We start from the raw sequence: 25,073 nt of genomic DNA, 5'->3' as shown, positions 1-25,073 counted from the left end.
GAGAACAGTGGCCAGCGTCCCGGTATACACGATGGGACTCCCTTCCCCTTTCGGGGGCAGAAGAAAGGCGTCCCGTTGGTCCACAGAGCGGGGGCCTCACAGACCACAAGTCAACCACAAACGGCCTGCACGATGGGCTTTCCCCGGCCAGGCTGGGACTCACGGTCACCAGCTGGCAATTTCAGAGCAGTTCCCAGGCTGCAGGCCAGTTTCCATGGGAGAAAAAGCTTCTCTCCCCTTCCTCTTCCCCCAGCCAACAGCTGGCCTGGGAAGCTTGTTAACCAGCCTCTGCAGCCCGGAGTAGGAAGAACAAGGCTACATTTGATGTCAATATAATACTAGCAGCAACTCAGGTGGGCACGAAGGCCGCCAGGTGGGCACCAGGGACAGGCGGCTGCTGCCTGTCTCCGGCTCCAACCCACAAACCCAGTGATCCCTCATGCGGGCGGCAGAGCCTGGGGGCCACAGGCTGGGGCCCCTCCTCCACCTGTCAGCGGTGCGTTAAGGAACGCTTCCCGTAGTTAATTGCTTGGACTTACCCCACACAGCTATAAGCTCCTAAAGAACAGAGACCGTGGCTGTCCTGTTCCCACCTGCATCCCCAAAGCCCACAACCGTCTTGTACGCAAATATCTACTGAAAAGAAACACTGTCTTATCTGCAAAGTGCCCAGAGCTGGGTTCCTGGCACACAGCAGGTGCCCCCTGACGCACAGGATGACTGCAGCTCCCGGCCTCCAGGGATCCTGGCACCTGTGACCTTTCCAGAACATGGCTTGTAGTCCAAACAGGGAAAGATGTGAAAAGCTGGATATAACTCAGTTATAACTCAGTTAATGTAACTGAGGGACAGAGGTTTAGGGAGGCGAAACAGCTTCCCCAGGGCTACCTGCTGGTGAGTGGTAGAACCAGAACTTGAACCCAGGACATCTGGATTCCAGAGCCTGCCTCCCAGGCTGCCCCTGATGACACAGAAGAGCTGTGAACAGAACCAGTGGGTCTCGATTTATTCCTGACACCGCAGCTAGGCTGGTTTCAAGCTGACCAGAGGAATGGCTTCTCCCTTCCTCCCATCCACACCCCTGCTCGCCCATGATCTCTTCCTGGGCCCAGTTTAGGAGCCCACTAGCTCCCTCTGCCCCTAAAGTGCCCTTGGGGCCGGCCCCCAGCCCCAGATCATTGTGAAGCTACCATCAGAGATGAACTGAAAACAAGGTGAGCGAGAGTGGGTGGCCGAAGGGCCTGGAGCCAGACGTGGGCTTTCCCAGAGGCTCTGGGCCCCCTTAAGTTCCTACAAACCTCTGCCACACACGAGCCTCGTTTCTCCTTGCCCGCTGTACACACCTGGATGGGCAAAAGCCACACAGCTCCCTTTCCACCCCCCACTCCTCAGAGGAGGCAGAGGTGAGGGCAAGAGGAGGAGCAGGAAGTACCTTGTGGTTTCCAAGGCAACACCTGGAAACACATCCACCCCTGGGGAAACAAAGGGGGAGAGAGCTTTCTGCAGGGACACAGGAAGCCCGGCCTGTTCCTGAGGGCTAGGACAGGCAAGCCCTGGCAGGAAGCTCCCTGCACTTGGCTCTGTCCCGAGCTGGGCCCTGGGGAATGTCCTGGAGCCTCTGGCTTGAGGAAGAAGGTGGAGCAACAGGAAGCCCTGGGCCACCAGGAAGGGCAGAGGTCCCTGTGGGTTGGAGCCGGAGACAGGCAGCACAGAGCCCAGGAGCTCCCTGGTCCCCAGCCCTGGCAAGATAGCAGCATTAGAGGCCCCCTCCCCATCTCGCCCAGGACGTGACCTGCCCAGAGTCCTGCACAGGGAGCTAGATCCCATTCCCCGCAGTCACTTCTCTGAGAAGCGCCAGGTCCCAGTACAAAAACAAGGAAGGGACAGCAGGCCTTGGGGTTCACCCCACCCAATCCTGCCAAACTCAAGGTTTTGAGGAAATGGAGAGGTGAGTGGTCCTTACATGTGGCTGCCTCAACAGCAGCTGTCAAGAAGGACATATCCCTTCTTCGGTTTCCTGCAGAGTCCTGGACGGTGGGCAACGTCCAGACAAGGATCCCCATGAAGTGGCCCATGAAGGGTGGTGGCTGTGGCCCATCAGGCCCCATATCTGCAAAACGGGGACTCTGTCGCCCACCTCCTGGGATTGGAGAAGACGACTCATGGAACGGTAGCTCCTCCCCGGAAAGGCTGGCTGGACCTCGGCTGCCTCTCCCTCCGTGTGACCACATCCCAGCCCCCAGTGCATCTGGTCCTCAGCCCCTGAAGAACTGAAACCCTGGGGTGCCTGCAGCCCTGAGGCCCTGTGCTTGCCCTGTGTGGATGTGGGAGAGGAAGTGGGCTGGTAGTGTTACGATGCAGGGCTGTGTGGGAGTAGCTGGGGTTCCAGACTCCGGGCCTATGCCTGGACCTCTTATGAACACAGAAGTGAAAAATTCTAGGCGGGGCAGGGCCCTGTCCCGCTTCATTGGACTTGGAGCAGATTCTGCTTCGGGTGGACACACTGCCCTCCCGGGATCCTGCCCCATGAGATCTTCTCTCCTGCAATGTGTCCGAACAGGTAATCGGATACAGGTTCCCAGGATCTGGAGAAGACGACGTATTCTTTCAGCACCCCCACACCCAGCCCCAGGGACCAAGCTCCCGCCCAAGCACAGCGCGACCCACAGGCCACAAGACAAGGCGCTTGAGTACAGCCCTTGCTCCCCCAAAGTCTTCCAGCAGGTGGGTGGACGTGTCAGGGACGTGAGAGACCCGGTTCCCCTCAGCCTTCTGGTCAGCAGAGGAACACCTGGGGAGGCCTGAACCCCAAGGATGGGCCCCTCTGCGACCTCAGTGACGGAAAAACATTTCACTTTCCCGGTCTGCCCTTAATGTGAAAGAAGGCTGGGAGGTACTGACCAAGAGCATCAATTTCTAATCTGGCCAGGTCCCACGAATCCCCCAGAGAAGGTTTGAAAATGCTGATTCCCAGGTCCCATGCCAGGCTTTGAAATGTCTGTGTTTTAGAACCAGACCCTGAATTTTGGGAAGAGACCCTGGGAAGCTGTGATCGGCATACCCTGGAGACACTCATCGAGTAACTCCGAGGCAGCCCTGTGATCCCAAAAAGCTCTATTTTCAAGATAAACGAGGGGGCATCTGGGGGGCTCAGCTGGTTAAGCATCTGACTTTGGCCCAGGTCATGATCTCACGGTTCGTGAGCTGAAGCCCCACATCAGGCTCTGTGCTGACAGCTCAGAGCCTAGAGCCTGCTTCGGATTCTGTGTCTCTCTCCCTCTGCCCTTTCCCTGCTCACTCTGTCTGTCTGTCTCTCTCTCTCTCTCTCTCTCTCTCTCTCTCTCTCTCAAAAAAGAGAAAAGATAAACCACAGTGGCAGAGTATTGCAGCTGGGTAGGCCCAAGCCATCTACCTGGGGGCAAGAGTCATCCCAGAAAATGGGGATGAGGGACTGGACAGCCTCTCTCTCCACAGAGCCACCTCCCAAATTAGGTGCTCTGTGAGCCTGATGTTAAACACAGAATTCTATTCAGAAAAACATCAAGTTCTGGACAAAAAAAAAAGGAATTCTTCCGCCTTTCAGAATGACCAGATGCCAAGATAAAAACTCCAAGGTGGAGGGGGGGGGGCTTTGTCTCCTATTTAGGACTTGAAGAAACTTGGTTAAAGATGAAGGTACCCTGGGCGTGTTTGGGGCTCCTCTTGTATGTGAACTCACTGGAGAGACACCTGCTAATCACCTACCGTGTGTCAGGCATGAGCAAAACAGACAAAGATCCCTGCCTTTGTGGAGGAGACATTTAAACAGAGACCCGAAGAAGGTGAGGGAGCAAGCCCTACGGACCACGAGGGAAAGTGCATTCTGGCGACGGGCAAGTGCAAAGGTCCTGAGGTAGGGCGTATGTGGTATGTTCTACGAAGGATGGTGAGGAGGCCGGTGTGGCTGGAGCAGAGGGCACACGAAGAAGAGCAGGAGGTGAGGTCAGCAAGGAGCTGACAGTCAGAGGACACTAACTTCAGAGATCACACCTCAGTGAGGTGAAAATGCTGAGGACTTAGGGCAGAGTGGTGGCCTGATCTGACCTATTTACGAGCAGGAGACGTCAGATGTATAAGGTATAACTGTATAAGGTGTAATTTGTGGCCTTAGAATGTCCTGTCCCAGCAAATGTAGGGTTGGAGAGTCTGAGCAGGTCCATAAAAACAACAGTGCTGGCTGCTTTTTCTTACTGCAAAGGAAAGACCAGTTGCCCTGGGCATTTAAGTGCAGTCACTGGGGGTTCCTGGTGCCCCTCCCCGCTCCGTGTCTCCAGCCGACGTGCTCTGTGGCACACAGGCTCCCCTACACCGGGCATGCCTGCGTCTCACTGCAGCGCTAATCCATCAATACTTAGGACATATTTATCAAGTGTCTCCAAAGAATCCCGGTGACCTAATGTCGACCCTTCACACCAGCCCCGCCCCCACCGCTCCTCATGGGTCCGGGCCTCCCTCCTGAAGACCACAGCTTAGCCCGAGGGCCCTGCACCCCAGGACTCACCGGGCACGGAGAAGGGGGACAGGAAGGCAGCCTCAACGGGCTCGGGCTCTGGGGGTGGCGGTGGGGGTGGGGGGTGCTGCTCCTGTTGCCGCTGAGGGTCCTCAGGGTTTTCCACGGGAACATTCCCATTCTCGATATTTTCGTGTCTCCCGTTCTGAAGCGGCTTGCTGCTCACACCGTTTGCCGAGTTGATCAGTCTCTGCCGCTGTGTGGACAGGAGGCAAGTCAGACGCCAAGACATGTTACAGAGTATCGCACGGTGGCTTTGCTCCTTACAAGCACACAGCCCGTCCAGGTTTCTGGAACACACCCCTGGAGGCCAGTTTGCCTGGGAACTGGCCCAAGAACCTTGGAATCCATCTAAGTTTGCTCATTTCCATTTGCGGTGCCCATTCCTCCGGCGGGCATTTACAAGCTGCCTGAAGACGGTCACAGGGAAAGCCTCCATCATTGTTTTTAATTTTTAAAATGTATATTGTGCAAAAAGTACACTTCTATGAAGCGTAGAGCTCGATGATGTGCTACATCAAGATGCAGAACATTTCCAGCCCCTCAGAAGACTCCCTCAGGCACCTCCCTGGTTCATATGCCCCGTTATATGTAACCACTCCGCTGACTTTTACAAACATCGCTTAGCTGTTCCTGAACTTCGTATAAATGGATTCAAATAATATGTATTATGCTGTGTCTGGCTTCTCTCACTCAATATCTGTGAAATCCATCCACGGCGTCGCACGACTCGGCAACTTAACTATTTTTCACGGCTGTAGAGTAATACGTTGCATAACCCGCAATGCATCCTTTGCCCACTGAAGGGCACTGGGCTGTTTCCCTTCTTTGGTTATTATGAACAATGTCACCGTGAACATTTGTGCACTTCTGGACACACGCACTCATTTCCCTTGGGTATTGAGGAGTGGCAATTCGAGGCCACGTAGCAGGCGCGTGGTGAACCGTTTCGCACTCGAATCAGCAACGGATTGGAATTTCAATGGCTTCCCATCCTTGTTAACACCTGACACTGGCAGTCCTTTTATTTAGGTTTTTTTTTTAATTTTTTTAATTAACGTTTATTTATTATTTTTGAGACAGAGAGAGACAGAGCATGAACAGGGGAGGGTCAGAGAGAGAGGGAGACACAGAATCTGAAACGGGTTCCAGGCTCTGAGCCGTCAGCACAGAGTCCGACGCGGGGCTCGAACTCACGGACTGTGAGATCATGACCTGAGCCGAAGTCGGACGCTCAACCGACTGAGCCACCCAGGCCCCCCTTATTTAGTTTTTTAAGTTTATTATTTTGAGAAAGCGTGTGTGCACAGGTTGGGGAGGGGGAGAGACAGGAAGAGAAAGAGAATCCCACCCACCTGTCCCTTTCCCTGCCCCATCTCGTAGTGACTGGCAAAGCCCGCCTCCTTTCCACCCAAGCAGAAGCCTGGCTTCCTCACCAAGTCCATGAGCTTCTATAAGCCAGGGAAAGGCAGAAGCCACATTTCAAGACATCAATAGGTTTCACTTTCCAAGGAATCTGCCTTCCTGTGCACACTTCCCCTTTGTCCGGCTCTGATTACAAACACCAGTGGGTCCGTCTGAATGAGGCCTTGGGGTAAGGACTGTCACACAATGGACACTTATATACCTCTCCCAATTCTTCACCAGGAAACAAAGAGTCAGTGAATGTGTCCCCCAAGGCACTATTCTCTTCCTGTGTGTCCAATGCCTATCCTCATGGTTACCAGAAGTAAAGATATCATTATGAAAATAGACACATGTTATTTCTCTTAAAAAAAAAAGGAATTGACCATTTATCTGTCTTCATGTTGGTTTTAGGCAGGGACTCCTAAATCATGAAGTCTAGGGTGGGGTGAAGATTTTAAAGTTCTTTTCTTACAAGTGTATCCATAACACTTAGCATACTGAAAAGAGCAAAGAGATCTATGCCTGTGACTTAAGCCCACATATGCAGGCACAGTGTTTCGCTACCTGTGTAACAAACCCAAGTAGCATCCAAAGACTGGTCATCCCTGTAGTTAAAAACAAAAACCTACCTGTGCAAGGACAGAATTGTAAAGAGGGAGGGAGGCACGACTTAATGGCAACATGAATGGCAGAAATGTGAAGAGGTCATGATTCTAGCTTAACAGGAACCAACAGAGAATTGTACCTGGAGAACTATCTAAAGCTACCTAAGGTTGTATTAAAAGAGGCATAGATTGTAACACAAAGGAGGTGATGGATCCCCACGCTGCAAGAGACAAACTGGAAGATGGTGAGGACTGGAACCCTGTTACATCAGGGAGGGTGTGAGGTTCCAAGGGTGTTTAGATTCAAGGAGAAAATCGGGGGGTGGCAACTACTTCCTGATGTTCCAGGGGCTGCCACGTGGAAGAGGCCATTAAAAGCAACCCAAGCAGGCACTATTATAGAGGGAATAAAGATAGAGAAAGAAGGGGCAGAGGAGGTGCCCCTAATGATCTGTGCAGTCCCACTTACATAGTCTAGACTCAGGTTTGGGTGGGAATTCCTGTTCTACCCTCATGTTAGTGGTGTGGCTTTCGGCAAATTAGTTTGCCTCTCTGATAAATGGCAAGTAGCATCTTCGGATGGTAAGAGGATTAATGCTGAAACGCAGGTAAAACATCCTGCACCTGCCTGGCACTCAGCAGGTGCTCAGGAAATGACAGCTAGATGCACCAGCTCAAAGAGACCAGCACCCAGGTGGGAGACGGATTCATGAGGCAGGGGAAACTGAGGATGGGTGAAATTCTGTGCCCCTCGGCAACTCACTGCAGTGGCCACAGGGGAGCACAGTCAGGTGTAGCCTTGGAGTAAAGGAAAGCCATACCTCTCACACGTTCCCCCAAACATCCCCCCGCTGCCCCCAAACACCCCCCACCCACCCCGTGCAAGAACCCTCTCAGCTGCTCTGCCCTCTCTTGATGAACAAATAAGGGCATCTGTCCCACAAGTACTAGAATCTACCACGGATTAACTGCACCTTTACAAACAGCTCTAACACTTTGGAATTAAAATAACTGAACATTTGAATGAGACCAAGGGTCTTAAGAAACAACTTTGAATCTGGGCATTTGGGTTTCCCACTCCCGTTGCCCGATGCACTGACCCCAAGATACTGGTTAGCCTCCAGGCAGAGTTGTGTGTCACTGAAATTTTTAGTGCTGTAAGCCTCCTGCCAAACATCCCCAGTTAGAGAAACTGAGGCCCAGGAAGATTAAGCCAGTTAATGGCTAATGTGAGATTAAAACTCAATTTCCAGGGGCGCCTGGGTGGCTCAGTTGGCTGTGTCCGACTTTGGCTCAGGTCGTGATCGATCTCACAGTTCATGAGTTCAAGCCCCACATCTGCTGCTGTCAGCGCAGAGCCTGCTTCGGATCCTGTTCCCCCCCCCCCCCGCCCCTCCCCCAATTGCACTCTCTCAAAAATAAACATTAAAAATAAAACAAAATTATCTCAATTTCCTCTACTAGCCTGGCCTTTCTGGCTCCCAGTGCTGCCTTCCAGGGAAGTCAATCCCAACCCGGGGGGGTGGGGGGGAGCAAGATTTTCCCAGCAGCCTGAAGAAACATCTGGGGGCAGGACAGTATTTTCCCAGCTCATCAAAACCCCCATTAATTCCCTGGTGTTTATCCCACGAAAAAGATACTATATACCCAAATCCTTCAGAGTGGTCCCTATCCCCACTCAATGGGTACATTTATCATGCTCATGAAAAATACCCAGAATTCAGTAAAATTTCATTGATTCATATTTTACTGATTTGAATCAAAAAAATGATTCAGAATGATCCAAAATCTGCAATGTTTATTTTATTTTATTTTATTTTATTTTATTTTATTTTATTTAAGTTTACTTATTTATTTAGTTTGAGAAAGAGGGCAGGAGCTGGGGAGGGGCATAGCAAGAGGGAGAGAGAATCCCACACAGGCTCCACACTGTCAGCGCAGAGCCCGACATGGGGCTCAAACCCACAAACTCAGAGATCATGACCCGAGCTAAAGAGTCAAGTGCTTCACTGCCTGAGCCGCCTGGCGCCCCGCACTCTCTTTCTTAATACACCTTCCACACGGAGGACATACGAATCCAGACGTGTTCAAAGTACACATCCTTTAAGTCCTGTGTGATATCATTCCTGCATACACCTGAGGTGCTAACTACCGATTATTAGCTATCAAAGTTTCAAGCTCTCTGATAACTACCTGGGTCTGAGGGTTAAGGACTCACAACTCCCAATATGCACACGCACGTATGTGGCAAAGACTGAACAAACTGGTGAGCAATTAGAACCCCGCATCTTTGCTACACTGTGTGTATATTATATGGCATCAAAACTTTTTTGTTTTTCCAAATAAAAAAGAGGGCACAAAATTCAAGCGGCCCATCAGGGTGTAGAGTGAAAAAGGCAGTTTCCAGAGGTAACTGCCATCCGCCTCTGTTCTTGGTTTTCTTCTAGAGTTGTAGCATCTGTAGAGAACAGGTATGTGTTCACCTTTTTTTTTGTTCTAAGTGACACTTTAAAGACACAATCCATACTTCTGACTGGCCTTTCTCCAATTAGCTTTACTGGAGCGCGTCACAAAATAGTCCGCGGACATCGTGGAAATGGTACTCGATTGCGGCCTGCCTTAACACACCTCTGGATCCGATCGTTTGCTGCCCGTAGGGAATGTCTGCGCCTCCTTCCTTCAACAGGTGCAGCAATAAAGGACATCCTGGTGGCCCTAACAGCAGGAAGCGCCCTGATAAGCCAGGGCCTCCTCAAAGCGCAACGCATCACCCCAAGCTACTCACTCTCAACGCCCTTTATGCAAACGTACCTCATTAATTATGATCCTACTGGCCATCCGTAGTCGCGTCCTGGGCCCAAACTTATTGGTGATCATGATGCGTAAGCCCGCCTCCGGGAAGCTGAACTTGGGAGGGCTGGAACTCATGACCTCATCCACCATCACCACCGCGTTTTTGCTGTACTGTGGCTCCTCCTTCACTATATTGAGCACAATGCCACAATTAGTGCTGTCGTCTCCCTAAGGACAACACCCCAGCACTGAGCTCATGACTTCCCCTCATGCTGCAGACCTCCTTGGGCTCTGAGCCCCGCACCCGCTGGGGAGGCTGACTTAGTCCTAGTGGACCACCTGCCGACGTGGGCTATTCGCCGGGCCCCGTGGTCCCTTGCTACAGGACTCCTTATGAGCAGACACTCCACACCCAGCCCCGCTGCCAGATGATGCCCCCTCTCTCTGGGGCCCCTCTTGGCCAAGTGCGGGGTCTTCTGGCTCCTCATCTAAGCCTCCCTGGGAAGCCCATCTGTAATTCAGACAGGGTCCCTCCCACCCTGTGACTCTGAGGGGACCTTTCTTACCCTCTGTTGACAGAGGCTCAGAGGAAACTTTAGAGACTGACAAGGGCCCTCTAGGATGGAAAATGCTAGAAAGCATCACACGACACTGGCTCTAAACTTCCCACACGTTCACGTGCTGTTCCAACAACCATCCCCACCTGGTAGAGAAGGATACATCTAGCTTTGCTCTCCCCGAGGCCGGCAATGAGGGCAAAGATATGGCTCACAGGCCCTGAACGAGGCAAGGGAGACCCAAGAGGACAGCCGACTTGCTGAAGGCTCACAGTGAACTGCTAGCCAAATCCAGGGTCTCCAGTAAAACGGACACCCTCCGGCAGGGAGGCAGCTCTCTCTGACCCTTTGCTCCCCCCTCACAAGGCTGAAGAATAAATCTCTCCAGGCCTCAGGCCTCTTCCTTGCCACCTTCACAGACACGCTCAGGGCTGGAGTCCTGAGGGATTGGACCTCTAACTCCTGAGCCCTGGAGGAGCCAGTCATGAGACCACTCTGGAACACAGCACACAGAAGCAGGTGGAGTTTTCCCCTCTGCACCGGTCACCAGCTCCCGGTGAGGGTCCCCTTCTGGGCAGGAGTCGTCAAGAGCAAATCCTCGCCAGAGTTAATGGCACAGACACGAACAAGTGCACACCAGACATGCACACTCTCCCCAAACAGGCAGCAAGGCTCAGCAGACAGGAGGCGTGTGGGTTAGAAACAAAGCCAGGGAGGACCATGCATTTGTCGGAGACAGACACTAACCTCCAGTGAGGCTTGCGCTGAGGTCACGGTTGGTTGGTTGGTTTTTGTAATGCGCGTGTTATCGCTTGGATGAAAGCAGATTACTTACAATTTAGAAGAGAGTTAAGGAGACAAAGGCCAAGAGAGATTGCCAGAGGTGATTAGCTTGCGGTGGATGCCAAGAGCCGGGGGGCAGCATTCTTGATGGTGGCCAGGGGGTTATTTGAAGGAGTTAGTAGAAGGGTTCCTGCTACAGGGGGCTTCAATGCTCAGGGTCCCCGGCTTTGGGGATGGCCCCTCTCCCAGCCGATTTCCCTGGCTCTGTCCCACTCTGAGGAGCAGGAGCCTCTGGGCCCACCACCCCTCGCAGCTCTAGGAAAGCCTGAATCCCTCCCTCCTTGCGAGACTGCAGGCTCCAGGCTCCGTCCAGGTCCATTCTAGAACGAGCCCTGACACAGGCATCCCCGGGCAGGGGCAGGGGGCACTGGGCTCAGAAGGAGGGAGCCTATGGAATTTTAGAAAAACCCAAACATCCGAACAAAAAATGAAGCTGGAGAATGTTATCCCCCTCCCGCCGCTCCCCCCCCCGCCCCGCCCCCCGCCCCTCCCTGCCCCCCCCGCCCCCCCCCCCCCCCCCCGCCAAAAAGAGAAAGCTGGCCCGAGATGATCTGGTGAACTGAACCATATGACCTTTAAGAACATCTAAGTATATAAAGGCATTTTGCAAGAGTGGTAGTAACAAGGCCAAAAACCTGTCAAGAGGTTGGGTTAAAAATGTTGATTTGATACAGGAAGTGCCGAAACCGGTAACTGGAAAGCCAGAGCCGTGTGCGCATGCGTGGGCTCTAGACAAACTCTACCGGCCAGCAGTCTTGGACTTCCTTGGGAGGGTGGGTAGAGGGGGACCTGCCTGCAGGCCGAGGACCAGGGAGGCGGGGGCTCGCCGCATTGGGAAGATTCCCAGCAACACTGGCTGAAAAGGCCAACTCCTGAAGCCCCTTTCTCAGCCCCTGCAGGGTTCCTGGGGACTTCTTGCCTCAGTCTATTTGAGGGGGCATTGCCCTGCAGTGACTCACACACAGAGTCCTCCGCCAGCCGGCTACGAAATCCCTAAGGCTGCATCTCTGGGACCCCTTCTCTCCAATTCCAGGCCTGCACCTTTTTCTCCTTGGTCTTTATCTAACCCCCCCCCCCCCCCCCCCCGATCAAAGTTGGAAGGAGGCCTATCTTCTTCCTTGCCCTGTGTTTTGGGGGTGGGGGAGCAGTCCTGTGTCTAATCTCACAATTTTCTAGAAATTATCTTGGACTCAGATATTTGGGGGGAAATAATAAACTTGTGGGGAAGGTCCTACTGCCCTGGGTACAAAAGGAACGGAGACAGAGCCATGACAGAGGTCCAGAAAAGGCCCCAGGAGGGCCGCGGCCTCACAGCAATCCCCACTGCCCTGAACAGGGAAGTGGCTGAGGCACCCACTATATTGCATGTGACATATGTTTCCCATAGGACACTGGGGAGAGGTGTCCTACCTCCCCCACACAGGTGGAAGGTAGCTCTGGGGACTGGCACTTGAAGAACTGGGCTTCTTCCGCGGACCTGAATGACCCACCACCTGGAATCTCTCTTCTTTGCCATGAAGGTGCAGAGGGCCAGGGAGCACTAAATCTCTGTGTGCAGGACCCAGCAGAAATCAGCCTCTGTCCTGAGACACTGTGTGTGTGTGTGGCGGGGGGTGGGGGGGGGGATCTGTAACAGGGACCTCAGAGCCACTGTATCTGCAGAGCTAAAATGCAAACCAGCAGCCACATCCGTCCCTCCCCTCTGAGAAGGTTGTCCTGGAAACGGGATCCCCCCTCCGGTAGGCTGCTCCACATTTATGCAACAGGAAACACAGACACAGCCCCGGGCTCCACAGGCTGGACACTGGTACCTTCTCCCCAGGGGCTTTCTTTAGAAAGCCTTCTCCCATATGGAGAGATTCATTCCTGCCTCAAGCACCTGCAACAGGTGTCTTCCCCAGGGGGTCCCCTGAGACGGGACAGAACAAACTTGCCTGAAGTCCAGGGGAAGGGGCACTACCCGGATCCACCCGGGAGTAAGGACTAGCAAGGGGGCCAACGAGTACACACTCCAGCCCCCACACGTCCCAGACATGAGCAAACAGGTCCCCGGGACCACCTGGCCTGTCACAGACACCACGCAGGAGTTAAAGTGGCCTGAAAGAGGACGTGACTTGCCCGGGTGCATGGGAGAGAGACCCTCAGGTGGCCAGTCCACCTGGCATGCTGGTTAAGAAGGACTGGAGATGCCAGCCCAATCTGTTTTCCCACGTCCTCATTACCAGGGTCCATTCAGGCCCCAACGCTCACTGGGCTCGCAGAATGGAGATGCTCCGGTCTTGCTGGCAGGTGGCCCCACAGACGGATCCCTTAGTAACCGGTGGATGAAGATGTGGCTTCCAAAGTGGGAGCCAGGTGGGCCTAGAGGACCAGGGGAGCTCGGCAGGGACCACAGGGGCTGGCTCCCGAGGCCCAGAACCCCAGACAGCGGGGACAAAGAGCAGCTGAGGAGGCAAGGCTGCCGCGCCCCGGGGCAGGGCTCCCAGGCAGGGCTCCGTGGGGCCCACTCTGGGCATTCCCGCTCTGCTCCGCGGCTGCCCTCCGTAGCCTCGCTGTTTCTCTGGGCGACGAGCCAGAGGTCCCTCCAGAGCAGAGTCCTCCCCCTGAACTGGGCCTGGCATGTGGGAAATCACAGGGAGGCCTGAGTCTGCTCTGTCACCCCAAGTCATCAGCCTCCTGCCACCACCTTTCCCAGGGATCGGGGAGGTAATTCACCGCATTTCAAAAAAGCCCAGCAGGCCTGGAGCCTCCTTCAGGCTCCAAACGTCCCCAGGGTGTGAGGGTTTGACTTTGTCCGTCCTTCTCCCTTCTGTGCAAATGTAAATCTGAGCCACACCTCATGGAGGGCCCTGGGACCCAAAGTAAGAGAGTGACAATTTAGAGGGAAGGTGTGTGTGTGTGTGCAGGAAAGAGCATGGGAGAGAGGCTTTGGTGACCCTTTTGGCCACTCCTGTCTGCTCAGCCTTACCTTGCCCCAGCAATGGCAGGGAGGGGTCATCAGAGCTAGTATCACAGTAATCATTACCATCCTCCAGCTCACTGCTGACCGTGTTGCCATTTGCAATGGTCTTTTGTTTGATGGTGAAAAAGGCCTGCATTTTCACATTGTACCTGGAAGCGAAGGGAGGAGGTCAGAGCCGCGGGAGACACCTGGCAGGAGTGGGGGGGGGGGCCGCCTCCCGCCGCCCCTGTGCACACACAGTCACACCCGGCCCCAGGAGCATCCCCGGGGGCAAGGGGGAGCCGAAGGCTTTCATCTGAGCTGACAGTCCCGACAGGACCCCTAGAATAACGCGTGGTCGGAGGGCTTGCTCCACGAGCTGTCAGTGGCCTCCTGGGGGCGTAAGGAATCTTCAGTTCCAAACACATGACTGACGCCTACTTAGACACATCCAAAGCTTGTCCTCATAAGAGAAGTTCAGGTCAGCCTGAAGGACAGGCTCCAAGGAGCTGTCACCAGGCTGTCCTCCCAACAGCCTTGAGTCCCACTCCTATGGGCTGCCCGGCGGGCCATCTCTGAATCACTCACAGCCAGGCCCAGAGAAGACACTGTCTCCGTCTCAGACCCCAGGCTTCCCTGCCTCACTGGAAGGCGCTCAGAGAGGAGTTCACCTGAGGACAAGCCTCCTGCACTTGACAGTTTATCACCCGTTTTCACAACACATTATAAATGTTTGATATAAACGTGGAGATTCATAATGTCGTAAAGCTCAGTGTTGTTTTTAATTATTTCTGGAGGTGTGAACAAAAAGGTAAAACCTGAAGATGATGATTCAGCTCCTGGGTAGTTTTTCCTTTTTTTTTTTTAATGTGGCAAAACACAGGCAACATCAAATTTGCTACTTTAACTTTTTCTATTTTTAAGCATACAATTCACTGCCATTCACTACACTCACAATGTTGGGTAACCATCACATCACCATTATTTACTTCCCAAAATGGTTTCAGCATCTCCAACAATTCTGTGCCCGTTCATCAATTAATCACTCCCTCCCCCACACCCCTGGTAATCTCGAATTTACTCTCTCTCTGAATTGGGACTCTCCTAGGGTATCTCGCAGAAGTGGAATCATCCAGTATTTGTCCTCCTGTGACTGGCTCCTCTCACTTAGCATGTTTTTAAGGCTCATCCACGTTGTCACATGTGACACCATTTCCTCCCTTTTTTATGGCTGAATAATATTCCTCATGGGCAGTTCTGAGAGCACTCTGACCCAGGCAGCTTCAAAGGGCCGCAAAAGCATCGCACGACCTGGGACCCAGTGTCTGCATTTTCGTTGCTGTGAGTGGTGTCCCCAGAAGTTGTGCAAGGCAGCGGCCGTGACAGATGGCACTGGATAAAGCCTGGAGCAGAAGTGAGGCCACCCGGCTCTTCAAAAAAGAGGGGTGTGAAACTATCAGGAGATTTACAGTGACAGCAGAAAAGAGCGGCCACTCGGGCATGGAGAAATCAGCACGGAGCAGGAAGAGGGCTTGCTTGCTACCTGTTTGCGAGCAGCCTCATCTGCAACCCACCAGCCGCGACTCCCCCGGCCCGGGTTTGCACGGCACCCCAAAACAGTATCTGAACACCTCACCCCAGGGGGGCATCCTCCAGAGAAGTGGGGCCGGCTGGAAGTCACGGGGAGGTCTATCAGTTAGTTTTGTCCGGGCTCTAATGAAAGGCCAGAGCAGGAAACAGAGTAAGGTGTCAGACTGCCCCGGAGAAGGAGACAGAAGGTACTTACTTCATGATCAGAATGTAAAACACGTACAAGATGATGAGCACCAGGCCTTCCCACCTCAAAGAGAGAAAGGAGACTGGTTAGGGCTGGGGAGGCCCGCAGCACTGAGGCCTGGGGGTGACTGGCAGAGGGGGCGGGGAGGGGGCAGGGCCGGAAGTCCTATGATCCTGCCTGGCCCCGGAGCCCGGCCCAGAACTCCGGCATCCAGGGGAGTCTTCCCCAGCCTGTCCTACAATCTGAAGCCCTCTTGGGGACACAGAAGGCTGACGGCGGGCTCTTCTCAACTACAGGGGGCCTGCAGGGCTCAGGCAGAGTCCCATCAGCTACGGAGAAAAAGGAGGGACCAGGGCCACCACATCGCAGGACTCACAGAGGAGAGTGACCATAGTCATGCTGACTTGATGCTTAAGAGACCCTATGCTCGCCAGAGATTCTGACCAGGGACCAGAAAGGCTGTCGGTACAGAAGGGGCCCTAAGAACTGCCCGAAGAGAGGGGCTGGTACAGGACCCTCCTGGGCTGAACACAGGGGCGGGGCAAGGGTCTTCGGGTATATACACCACTGCCGTCTAGCTGATGCAGCGGTCAACCCCACGCGTGGCGGGAATCTGTAGCTCAGACCACAAGCCTCTGAGGAGCCACACGCCCTAATCTGTTTGGTCATCCGACAGCTGCATGCTGAAGACCTACTATGTGCTAGGTATAAGGTACGATTGGTTTGGGAGCTCTTCCTCTACTGTCAGAGCCCACAGACCAGCAGAGCCACAGAGAGATTTGTAGATGACCCCACTGCCACCACCCTCGACCCCATCAAGGAAAAGGAGAGCCCAGATGAGGCATGGCTTCCTGGCTCACATAGTGGGTTAGGGGCTGGGTGGGGGCCAAAAGCAGGCTTCTGTGGGCCCAGAGCACATGGCTGCTCACGTCAGCCAGCTGACTGTCCTCAGCCAGGCCTCCTGAGTACAGCCCCACAAACACAGAGGATGTGGACTCTGAATCACTGTCATAAAGAGATCATGTCTATGGCTTATGAACATATGACACACTCATGCCCTATAGGGCGAATACACCAATCTTTTCTTTAAAGTTTCTGCTTTATGGATCTGAATTAAGGAGTCATTTCCTATCTCAAGGTCATAATGGTGAGTCCCTATATTTTATTCTATTTTGTTTAATTTTCCTTTTTACAGTGAGATCCTTAATTCATCTGGAATCTATTCCTGTATGAGGTGTGAGGGAGGGATCCGATGTGATTCTGTTCTGTATAGGGTTCCCAGTTTTGCCAGCAGCATCTGAGACCTTCTCCCTAACTCACTGTCTGTCATGACAGCTGTCATATTTCCCCAGCTAAGAAATGGGCCCATTACTGGGTTCTTGGTTCCATATTCCATATTGGCCTACGCTTAGCCCGGTGTAAAACACCACACTGTTTTCGTTACTTTAGCTTTAAATATATTTTGTTATTTGGCAGTGCAGGAACACTGAGGGATTCTTTGTCACTTTGAAAGAATAAAGGTGTGATTGCTTCAAACGACGCCCTTTTTGCAAGTGCAAAAGCTCATGTTTGTAAAAATAATTTCAAAAAAGATTCAATGAACCCAATGAGGAAGAATACTACCAAAAAAGGAACAAGAAACAAACTTCAAACTTACCACACGATTTCTTCATCATATATGAACTGGAAGGCAAAAGAAACAAAGGGTGGGGGACTTATTTATTCCAAAAGAACACACACAGGTCCCTACACACTCCGAGCTCACATATCATTGCCTTGTTATTTCTACACAAAGCTGGGCTCCTCTCTCCATTTCCGGGTTTCTCAACGGGAGGAGGTGACCTTAGACCTTAGTCGAAACCTAGACCAGAAGATGCCAGACTATGCGGCTCAGCTCAGCCTCCCAAGAGAAACGGCCTGTGCTTCATGACGGTCCGAGTAGCTGTTGGGGCCAACCTGCCATCACTAAGGGCACAGCCTTGCTGGAATCAACACTCTTAAAAACTAAAAGGACCCCTGCCTCTCTACCTACAAACCTATGTACCTGCCTATCCAGGGGACTCGTGTGTATGGGAGGGAAGGGATATCGTTTTCTTAAAATAGAAAAGTGACCCCTTTGGAAATTCTGAGGGCAAAGGACCCACTTGTGCTATTTGAAGGGAGGCCAGGGGTGACGGTGCGGTCATGATGATTTCTGAAGAGGCCACTGACATTGCCCAACAACTCCACCGAGCATCTCTGGCACAGACCCAGATGAATGACACCTCTGTGGTCCAGGGGAGGGATCCTGTGACCACCTTGGCCAGGCCCAGTGTGGATAGGCAGGTGGAGGGGCTGTGGCCACCAACTGATCTTGGAGACATAGGGTCCCCACACCGGATGCCAGAAGAAGCCAGGGGGCTGCTGTCTGGACTTGGGCCCGTTGTGACCCTCTTCTGGCTGTCATGGCAGGCGTCACACACAGAAGCTGCTGTAGGAGCCACTTCTGAGAGAGTCATTCCTGGCCAGGCATCGCTGTGAGGCTCCCCAAACCCAAGGCTCCGAGGCAAGGGCACTCAACAGAGGAGTGCCCAGTGCCCTCCCCCGCCAGAACGTGAGAACACTTGTGGGGGATATTTTTAGTTTTTTACAACCCCATGAAAGGCTACTGGCATTTAGCCCAGGGTGCTGACCAGTCTAGAACCTGTGAGATATTTCTCTCAGAAGGGGTTTTCCACATTTGGCACACGTCCTACTTAAAAGGTCTTGCTAAACATTCAGGCAAATGGGGAAAACAAAACCAAACAAATCTGAGCCCAGAACTGAACTCTATTTTATAAATCAAAGTACTTATACTTTTTTAAATTACGTATTTAATAAATATTTAATTTTCTAGTGAGGTAGCTATCATGTAAATGGAGGGATGATTGTACTTGGGCTCCACCCACGATTTCATCAGGAGTCATTCCTAATTTTGGAAAATCACGTCGTCAATGTCAGGAATGCTCGCGGGGTCTAAGGCTCCAGCCCAGCACGGCCTCAGTCTGTGCTGGTGGTTTCTGGGCTCAGAGATTTTTCCTTTATGGGACAACGGATTCCACCATTCAGTGCTGTAGTGTCTTTGTGCCCAGACTTTTACACACTGAAGGATGTTTTCGTCTTTTATACTTTGAACATCACGTTGATTATTTTCTACAACTGTGTATGTACAGGTCAATGATTTTTATCTGTAACTTTCATATTGGGGGGTGTAGGAGGCTGGGGTCCCAGGAACCCCCTGCCTGACATTCACACCACCCCTGGATATGTGGCCTGGACCCAGGGACTGGCTCCTCACAAAGAGAATATGGCGAAAGTGAGGAGCTGTCACCTCCAAGATTAGGTTATGGGCAGAACGGGCTTCCGCCCTGGTACCTTCTCACCCTCCCTCTGAAGGAAGCCAGTTACCCTGTTGTGAGCTGTGCTGCGGAACAGCCAGCCAAGCGGGATCGGAGGCCTATCCACAGCTGCGTGAGTGACCCCGAAAGTGGATCCTCCCCCAGGGGAGCCTCGTACCAGGGCCAACACCCGTGAGAAACCCTGAACCAGAGGGCTCGGTAAGCCACTCCCAGACTCTGATCCACAGACAACAAGAGTGATCAATACTTGCTATTTCAAGCTATTGACCTGGGGGGAGATTGGGTACCCAGCCACAGACAGTACGAGGGATGTGACCGTCCTTTCCAGGTGGCTCTAGGTGGTGTAAGGTTGAGAACTGTGTCTGGGGGGGAGCACATTCCAGTCAATCTGGGCACACCACGTGCACCTGCCCATATGCCACCACTTGGATTGAAACGGCTCCCTTGTTGGATGGTGCACTCCTCAGCAGTAGCCGGTGTCCTGTGCCATGAAGGCACTCTGGCCCTCGGGGGACTGCGGGGATATCGCCCCTCGCTTTCCACGCTACCAGACTCTAGAAATCACTGTTCCAGCTCTTCCGGCTTTTCTCCCTGGTGCCCCGGCTTCCCACTCTGCCTGCCCCCAGCCTGCTTCTCTCCTTCCTGCTCTGCAGTGAGCTGTGAACCCAGAAACTCTGGTTCTCAGGAAACCCGGCGCTGCGTGAGGATCCGAGGGCCCGATGAGCGAAGGGCTTGAACTTAACTGCGTGGACCGTGTGACCACGCTCTGACTTTTCCAAGGCCTTTTCGAATCCAAGGTGGGCCCGGGATGTGCTCCATCACCAAGGTGTCAGGTAGGAGGCTTTCAGGCAAGGGAGGCACAGCGGGGAGGGGACTGGTCAGTTTGACTACAGTGAATGGTCAGCACAGCCCACGGTTGGGGTGCCCTGGGTCCTCTGGTTATAGTGCCAGGGACAGAGATGGGCCGGGGTCATGTGCCTGCACAGGGGCAGGAAGGAAACTCACGGCAATGAGCACGATGACAGAGAGGGTGTAGTACACGGAGTCTCGGCACACGGCCCACCATGTCAGACGGACCACCTGCCAAGCAAAGGGCCGTCAGCGGCTAGTGGCTGGAGAGATGGGGGCGGTGGTGTGAGGGTGGCTTTCTCACCACCCCCAGACCCCCACAGGTGCAGGGACATGCCCAGGGAGCAACTCCTAACTGTGCCACCCGAAACCCATCTTTCCTGGCTGCTCAAGGCCACCCTGTGTTTTTCATTATACACGTGGGGAACAGAACAGAAAGCACGGAATGTTTGTAAGTGACGGCAAAGCTGCCCTCTGTTCCTCCAAGGTAACAGACATCTCAGGCTTCAGAGCGGAAGCCCAGGGTCAAGGCAGAGGCCAGAGACACTTGCTTCCCCTGTGATTCTGGAACCTCCTGGTAGTAACTAGCTGCCCATCTCTACCTCCATTGGCCAGACAGGGCCTAATCATGAGCCCAAGTCTCTGGGGTTGAGTCTAACGCCCACGTGGCCCTGAGGACCAGGGAGATGCTGATGGGGTACCAACCGCAGGCCAACGTCATGCTCCTTGCCAAGGAGGCCAAAGCAGGCTTCAGATATTTCCAGAATCTAGCTCAGGGTCAGGGTTACAGGAGGCGCCTCTCAAAGATGTCCTGCTGTTGAATGAATGCTCACCCTTGGGCTGGCCAAGGGAGCAGACCCCGTCCCTGCTCTCAGATCCACTGAGGCTGGATGTGCAAGGAACGGCAGAGGCCACTTGTACACATGAGGACCTGGGCTCGGAGGGGGAAGCCAACTTGCCTGCAGCCTCGGGCAATTGAGGGCACAACTAAGGTGAGGCCTCGGGTCCCCCCACTGCTGTCCCTTATGTCACTCTACAAAGGGAGAAAAACACCGACCTGCCCCGCAAATAATCCACAGACTCCAATGATACACAGGATGTTAAACACCGCAGAGCCCACAATGGTCCCAACCCCAACGTCTCCGTGGGTGATGAACACGCCTGGAAGGGAAAGGCAGAAATCCTCTTGTGCGTACGCTTCCTCAGACCCAGGCTGCTGCGAGGCCCTTGTCCCCAACCCCATGGACTGAGGGACCGGTTCTAGGACGCCCATGATGCTGACAACGGCCAAACCAGAGAGGAGGAAGTGTCCCGAGGGACCACCTACTCCACTCCTCCACACCCCCCCCCGCCTTTTTTCCCTTTTAACAGCTTTATTGAGAAATAATTCACATGCCATAAAACCCACCCATTCAAAGCGTAAGACCCAGCGTTTTGGTAGAGTTCCAGAATGGTGCAGCCAGCACACAATCTGATTTTAGAACACCTTCGTCACCCCCCAAAAGAAACCTTGTACCCATCAGCCCTTTGCTCCACCACATGCCCCGGGGAGCCACGAGTTTACTTTCTGTCTCCCTGGCTCTCCCGTTTTACAGATGAGAAAACAGAGGCTCGGAGCTGACGAATGCCCTCACTGGTCACGGCCCCAGACCGGGGCTCTCTCTAAGATCCCACGTCCCCAGCTGGTGGGATTTCTTACCAATAACAGAGGCAAACAGCTCGGGCGTCGAGCTTCCCGCAGCCATGAAGGTGGCTCCGGCCACATCTTCACTCAGATGGAGTTTCTGAAACAGAAGCGACCGCGGACATTCAGGCTGTGAGGCGGGGAGAGCAGACACAGTCCCCGGATACTCTGGCAGCCGCAGAAAGTGTGGGAAAGCGGTGCTGTTGCCAGAGTCGAGCACCCTGCACCCTGAGCACACACGTCTCCTGCTACTCTGATGGCTGCTCAACCCAGAGGCCCCCGTCCCCTTCTTCTGTCAGTTTCCGCTTGTTCCCCAAAGCCCCTGAACGAGGTCTCCTTGATGAAGCCTTTCCAGGTACAACACCCAGGACAGGTGGGAGGGTCCGGTCCTCCCATCAATGAAACACAAATCACACAGCGATGGTCTGAGGTCTGTGAGCTTCCCTGCCCCACTGGCCGATGAGGGCACGGTCGGTCTTTTTCACCCACGGATCGCCAGTGCCTAAGAGAGAGGCTGGTACACAGCGGTGCTCAATGGGGAGCCACCTCCAATGCCCACACAGACCTTGGGTACCATGCGGACTGCGACGCATCGGGGCCGTGGAACCCGGAGGCCCCAGACACACAGCTTGGCTCTTGCATTCCAGAAGGCCTTCGCCGTGGCAGGCCCGATGCCCGGCTGGCCACTGAGACAAACACCCAGGTACCCTACTCCCAGGGATAAGGGAGAATGAGGCGGGGCTGGAGCTCTGTTGAGACTCACTTTGCTTGGCAAGGCCGTGCTCCGGCCACAGAAGCCCATCCTCTGATTGGGAATGTGGTGACGGGGACTTTCGGTGCCAGGAGAAACCACCGAGATCCTGGGTCTCCCTGAACAGCACCTTTTTTTTTTTTTAAAGTTTATTTTTACTTATCTGGGTGAGAGAGAACAAGCAGGGGAGGGGCAGAGAGGGAGAGACAGAATCCCAAACAGGCTCCATACTGTTAGCACGGGCCCCGATGCAGGGCTCGAATTTACAAACTGTGAGATCGTGGCCTGAGCCTGAATCAAGAGCCAGGCGCTTAAATGACGGAGCCGTCGGAGCGCCCCTGCCTGAACACCACCTTGAAGGTGCCCACCCTGTGGTACTCAGAAGGCCTCTGGGCAGGGCTGGGTCTCCTCTGGCATCCACCTTCCAAAGCACCCTGGTCAGCCCGGGGCTCTGGAGTCCCTGAGGAACACAGAGTCTGGGACAACCTCTCTGCTGACCTTGCTGACCTTCTATAGAAGAGGTCCCTCAGAGGGGTCAGAGCTCTGGGCTTGACAGAAGCTGGGGCGTGGCACAATACTGACCTACCAGGGTGGAAACCCGGCCACCCTAACCTTGTCAGACAGGAAGGTTCCACAGAAGATGTTCTGCCATCAGAGCATCTCCAGTATCTTCTAGCAGAATACAAACTGTTCTGCCTTTGTCTCCTGGAACACCCTTCCCTGCCCTCTCTGCTTGGAGAAATCCTTCCCACTTCGGAAGTCTGGACCAAATACCACTTCCTCCACGAAGCCCTCCTAGGCTTCTCCCCGAAAGAGACATTCCCTCCCTCCTTTTGGCTCTTCGGTCCTTTGATGGCTCTTACTAGCCCCTTCCCTTGGTTTTTGCCTATAGGACCAAAGCCATCCCGCTCATCCACCTCTGTGTCCTTACAGAGACAGGCAACCTTGAGGGGCACCTCCACGGCACATGGTCCTGTGCCATTGGTCACCCATCTTCCACAGGCTTCTGCCACCCCCAGAATGGCAGGGGACCCCCCCCCCCATTGCTGGGGTCCCCAAGCTCTCGCATTAGTGAGTGCCCAGAGCGCACACTCTTTAAGGCCCAGCTGACTGGCTTTCCCGAGGGCCTCCTCCGAGGAAGCAGCAGGTGGCTTACCCCCAGCACACCGCTCCAGGGGCCCTGAGGCGAGGCCTCCCACCCCGACACCCCCGGTGGCCATTTCCGGATTCTCTCCTTAGGCTCCTTCTCTGGCTCAATTCGCTTACTGACCTGTGGCTCGTTCTGAGCGGGGTGAGAAGTGGAGTGGTGAGCAAGGGGGGGCGGGGGGAGGGGAGGCCTTAGCACACCCCTGCCAGGCCACTCCCTCTTCAGGGAGGCCCAAGTCAAAAAGTCCCTGTTCTGTGCCGAGCAGCAGGGAAGCACCTGTCCTAACAAGCTGTGTCCCCCGGCTGTCAATGTCACAACAACAAGGCGGCCTCAAGTAGCTGGGAGATTTCACACGGACGAAGTGAGCCAAAGCCCAGAGTCACCTGCACATAGTAGGTGCTGCAAACAGAGGTAATTTTCCTTTCCTGGCTGGAAGCCAAGAGTAAGGCAGAGCTGAGAGACACAGGAGACTTAAAAACAAATTTCTTTGTAAGATTTTATTTTTAAGCAATAACTACACCCAACATGGGGCTTGAACCCACAGCCCCGAGATCAAGAGTCACATGCTCTCCCGACTGAGCCAGCCAGGCGCCCCAGCACTGGAGTTTTTACGTGTGAGGCAAGAGACAAGAAAACCAAACCTTCACAAATACTTAAAGGGAAAAACATCAGCCTGTGAACTTGGAACAAAGGGCCTTCCTCGCTCCGCCTCTGCATCTTCCCCAAAGACACAGATCCCTACCTGGTGCCTGCCACCTGCAGCTTGGTATGAGAAATGCTCCCTAACCAGACAGGCTTGGCTTCACGGCCAACAGCTCGCCATGAAGCCAGAGGCTCTGGGTGATGACCGCACACCTCTTCTTCTGCCAAATCTGGGAGAAGACGCCCCCCCCCGCCCACCGACTCTCCTCTGGGCGTTCCAAAGCCAGGCTTTGCTGGGGCCACACTAAGCGTTTGGCCTGACCATCTTCACCACCAGAGTGCTCCCCACTCAGTCTGGCCCTGACGCGTCCCATGTCCTTGGTCGCCCCAGCCCTCCACCCCCACCCCGGCTTTGCTGAGGGATCCCAAGTCCCTCCTGCGTACCTCGCAGATCTTCTCTAGAGACGGAACGAAGAAGTCGTCACACACTATGGCCAAGGCGTAGAACATGTACAGAGCCTGAGAAGGAAATGGGGGATCGTCAGCGAAGGCACCTACCGCCAAGGAGGCATGGCTGGGCATCCGTCATGCCCAGAGCCAGCCTGCCAAAGCGGAGGCACACACAGAGGAAGATTCTAGCACCACAGAGGCTGGCTCCCTCAATCCTCTCACGAGCAGATGGGGAAACTGAGCCCAAGGAGGGGAAATAATATGCTGGGCGGCAAAGGGGCCAAAAGCTCAGGCCACACGGCCTTGGGCTCTTTCCTCTGCTCTTAAAGCAACAGCTATCTCCCTGGCACTTGAGTATGGTCTCGAAATGCAAGATCTCACCCTTAGGGCCAAGGAGAGCATTTAGAATCACCCTTTTAAGAGTTTAAAATAATAATTATCCCAATTTTCCCCCTTCATTTTTGCTGAAGGCACCATTTTCTTCTTACCAGCTGGCCACCCCCTGCCGAAACAAGTGGCAACTTGAGAGCCAGCGGTACCTGGGATGCTACCTAATGTTGGCAGAGGTTCAAAGACACAAGCCACTCACACTGGGGGGTTCAAGGCACAAAAAGTCCAGATTCTAATGCTGATTCTGGGACTCAGTTGCCATGTGACTTTGGATAAGTCACATCTCCAGGTCTCCATTTCTTCATCTGTTT

The 25,073-nt window shown here is 53.8% G+C and overlaps 1 protein-coding gene and 1 long non-coding RNA gene across 3 annotated transcripts in view; one reads left to right on the top strand and one right to left on the bottom strand.

The window, feature by feature from the left end:
• The window catches only part of SLC24A4 (solute carrier family 24 member 4), a 172,059-nt gene that overhangs the window by 32,170 nt on the left and 114,816 nt on the right, over nt 1-25,073 (bottom strand). For both annotated transcript variants that reach the window (XM_047863003.1, XM_047863005.1), the window contains exons 4-12: nt 24,367-24,441; nt 21,398-21,482; nt 20,756-20,859; nt 19,855-19,929; nt 17,130-17,155; nt 15,482-15,535; nt 13,723-13,865; nt 9,373-9,542; nt 4,541-4,745 (exon numbers count right to left, since the gene is read on the bottom strand). In XM_047863003.1, coding sequence (XP_047718959.1) covers nt 4,541-4,745; nt 9,373-9,542; nt 13,723-13,865; nt 15,482-15,535; nt 17,130-17,155; nt 19,855-19,929; nt 20,756-20,859; nt 21,398-21,482; nt 24,367-24,441 — 937 coding nt within the window. The remainder of the gene's footprint in view (nt 1-4,540; nt 4,746-9,372; nt 9,543-13,722; nt 13,866-15,481; nt 15,536-17,129; nt 17,156-19,854; nt 19,930-20,755; nt 20,860-21,397; nt 21,483-24,366; nt 24,442-25,073) is intronic.
• On the top strand, nt 17,978-19,649 carry LOC125168016 (uncharacterized). Its single transcript, XR_007153026.1, has 3 exons — nt 17,978-18,065; nt 18,887-19,047; nt 19,503-19,649. It is a non-coding gene; the product is annotated as an uncharacterized LOC125168016 (long non-coding RNA).

This window comes from Prionailurus viverrinus, chromosome B3 (genome assembly GCF_022837055.1).
Source record: "Prionailurus viverrinus isolate Anna chromosome B3, UM_Priviv_1.0, whole genome shotgun sequence".
Classification (NCBI taxonomy): domain Eukaryota; kingdom Metazoa; phylum Chordata; class Mammalia; order Carnivora; family Felidae; genus Prionailurus; species Prionailurus viverrinus.
This window is presented reverse-complemented; position numbering and strand designations above follow the sequence as displayed.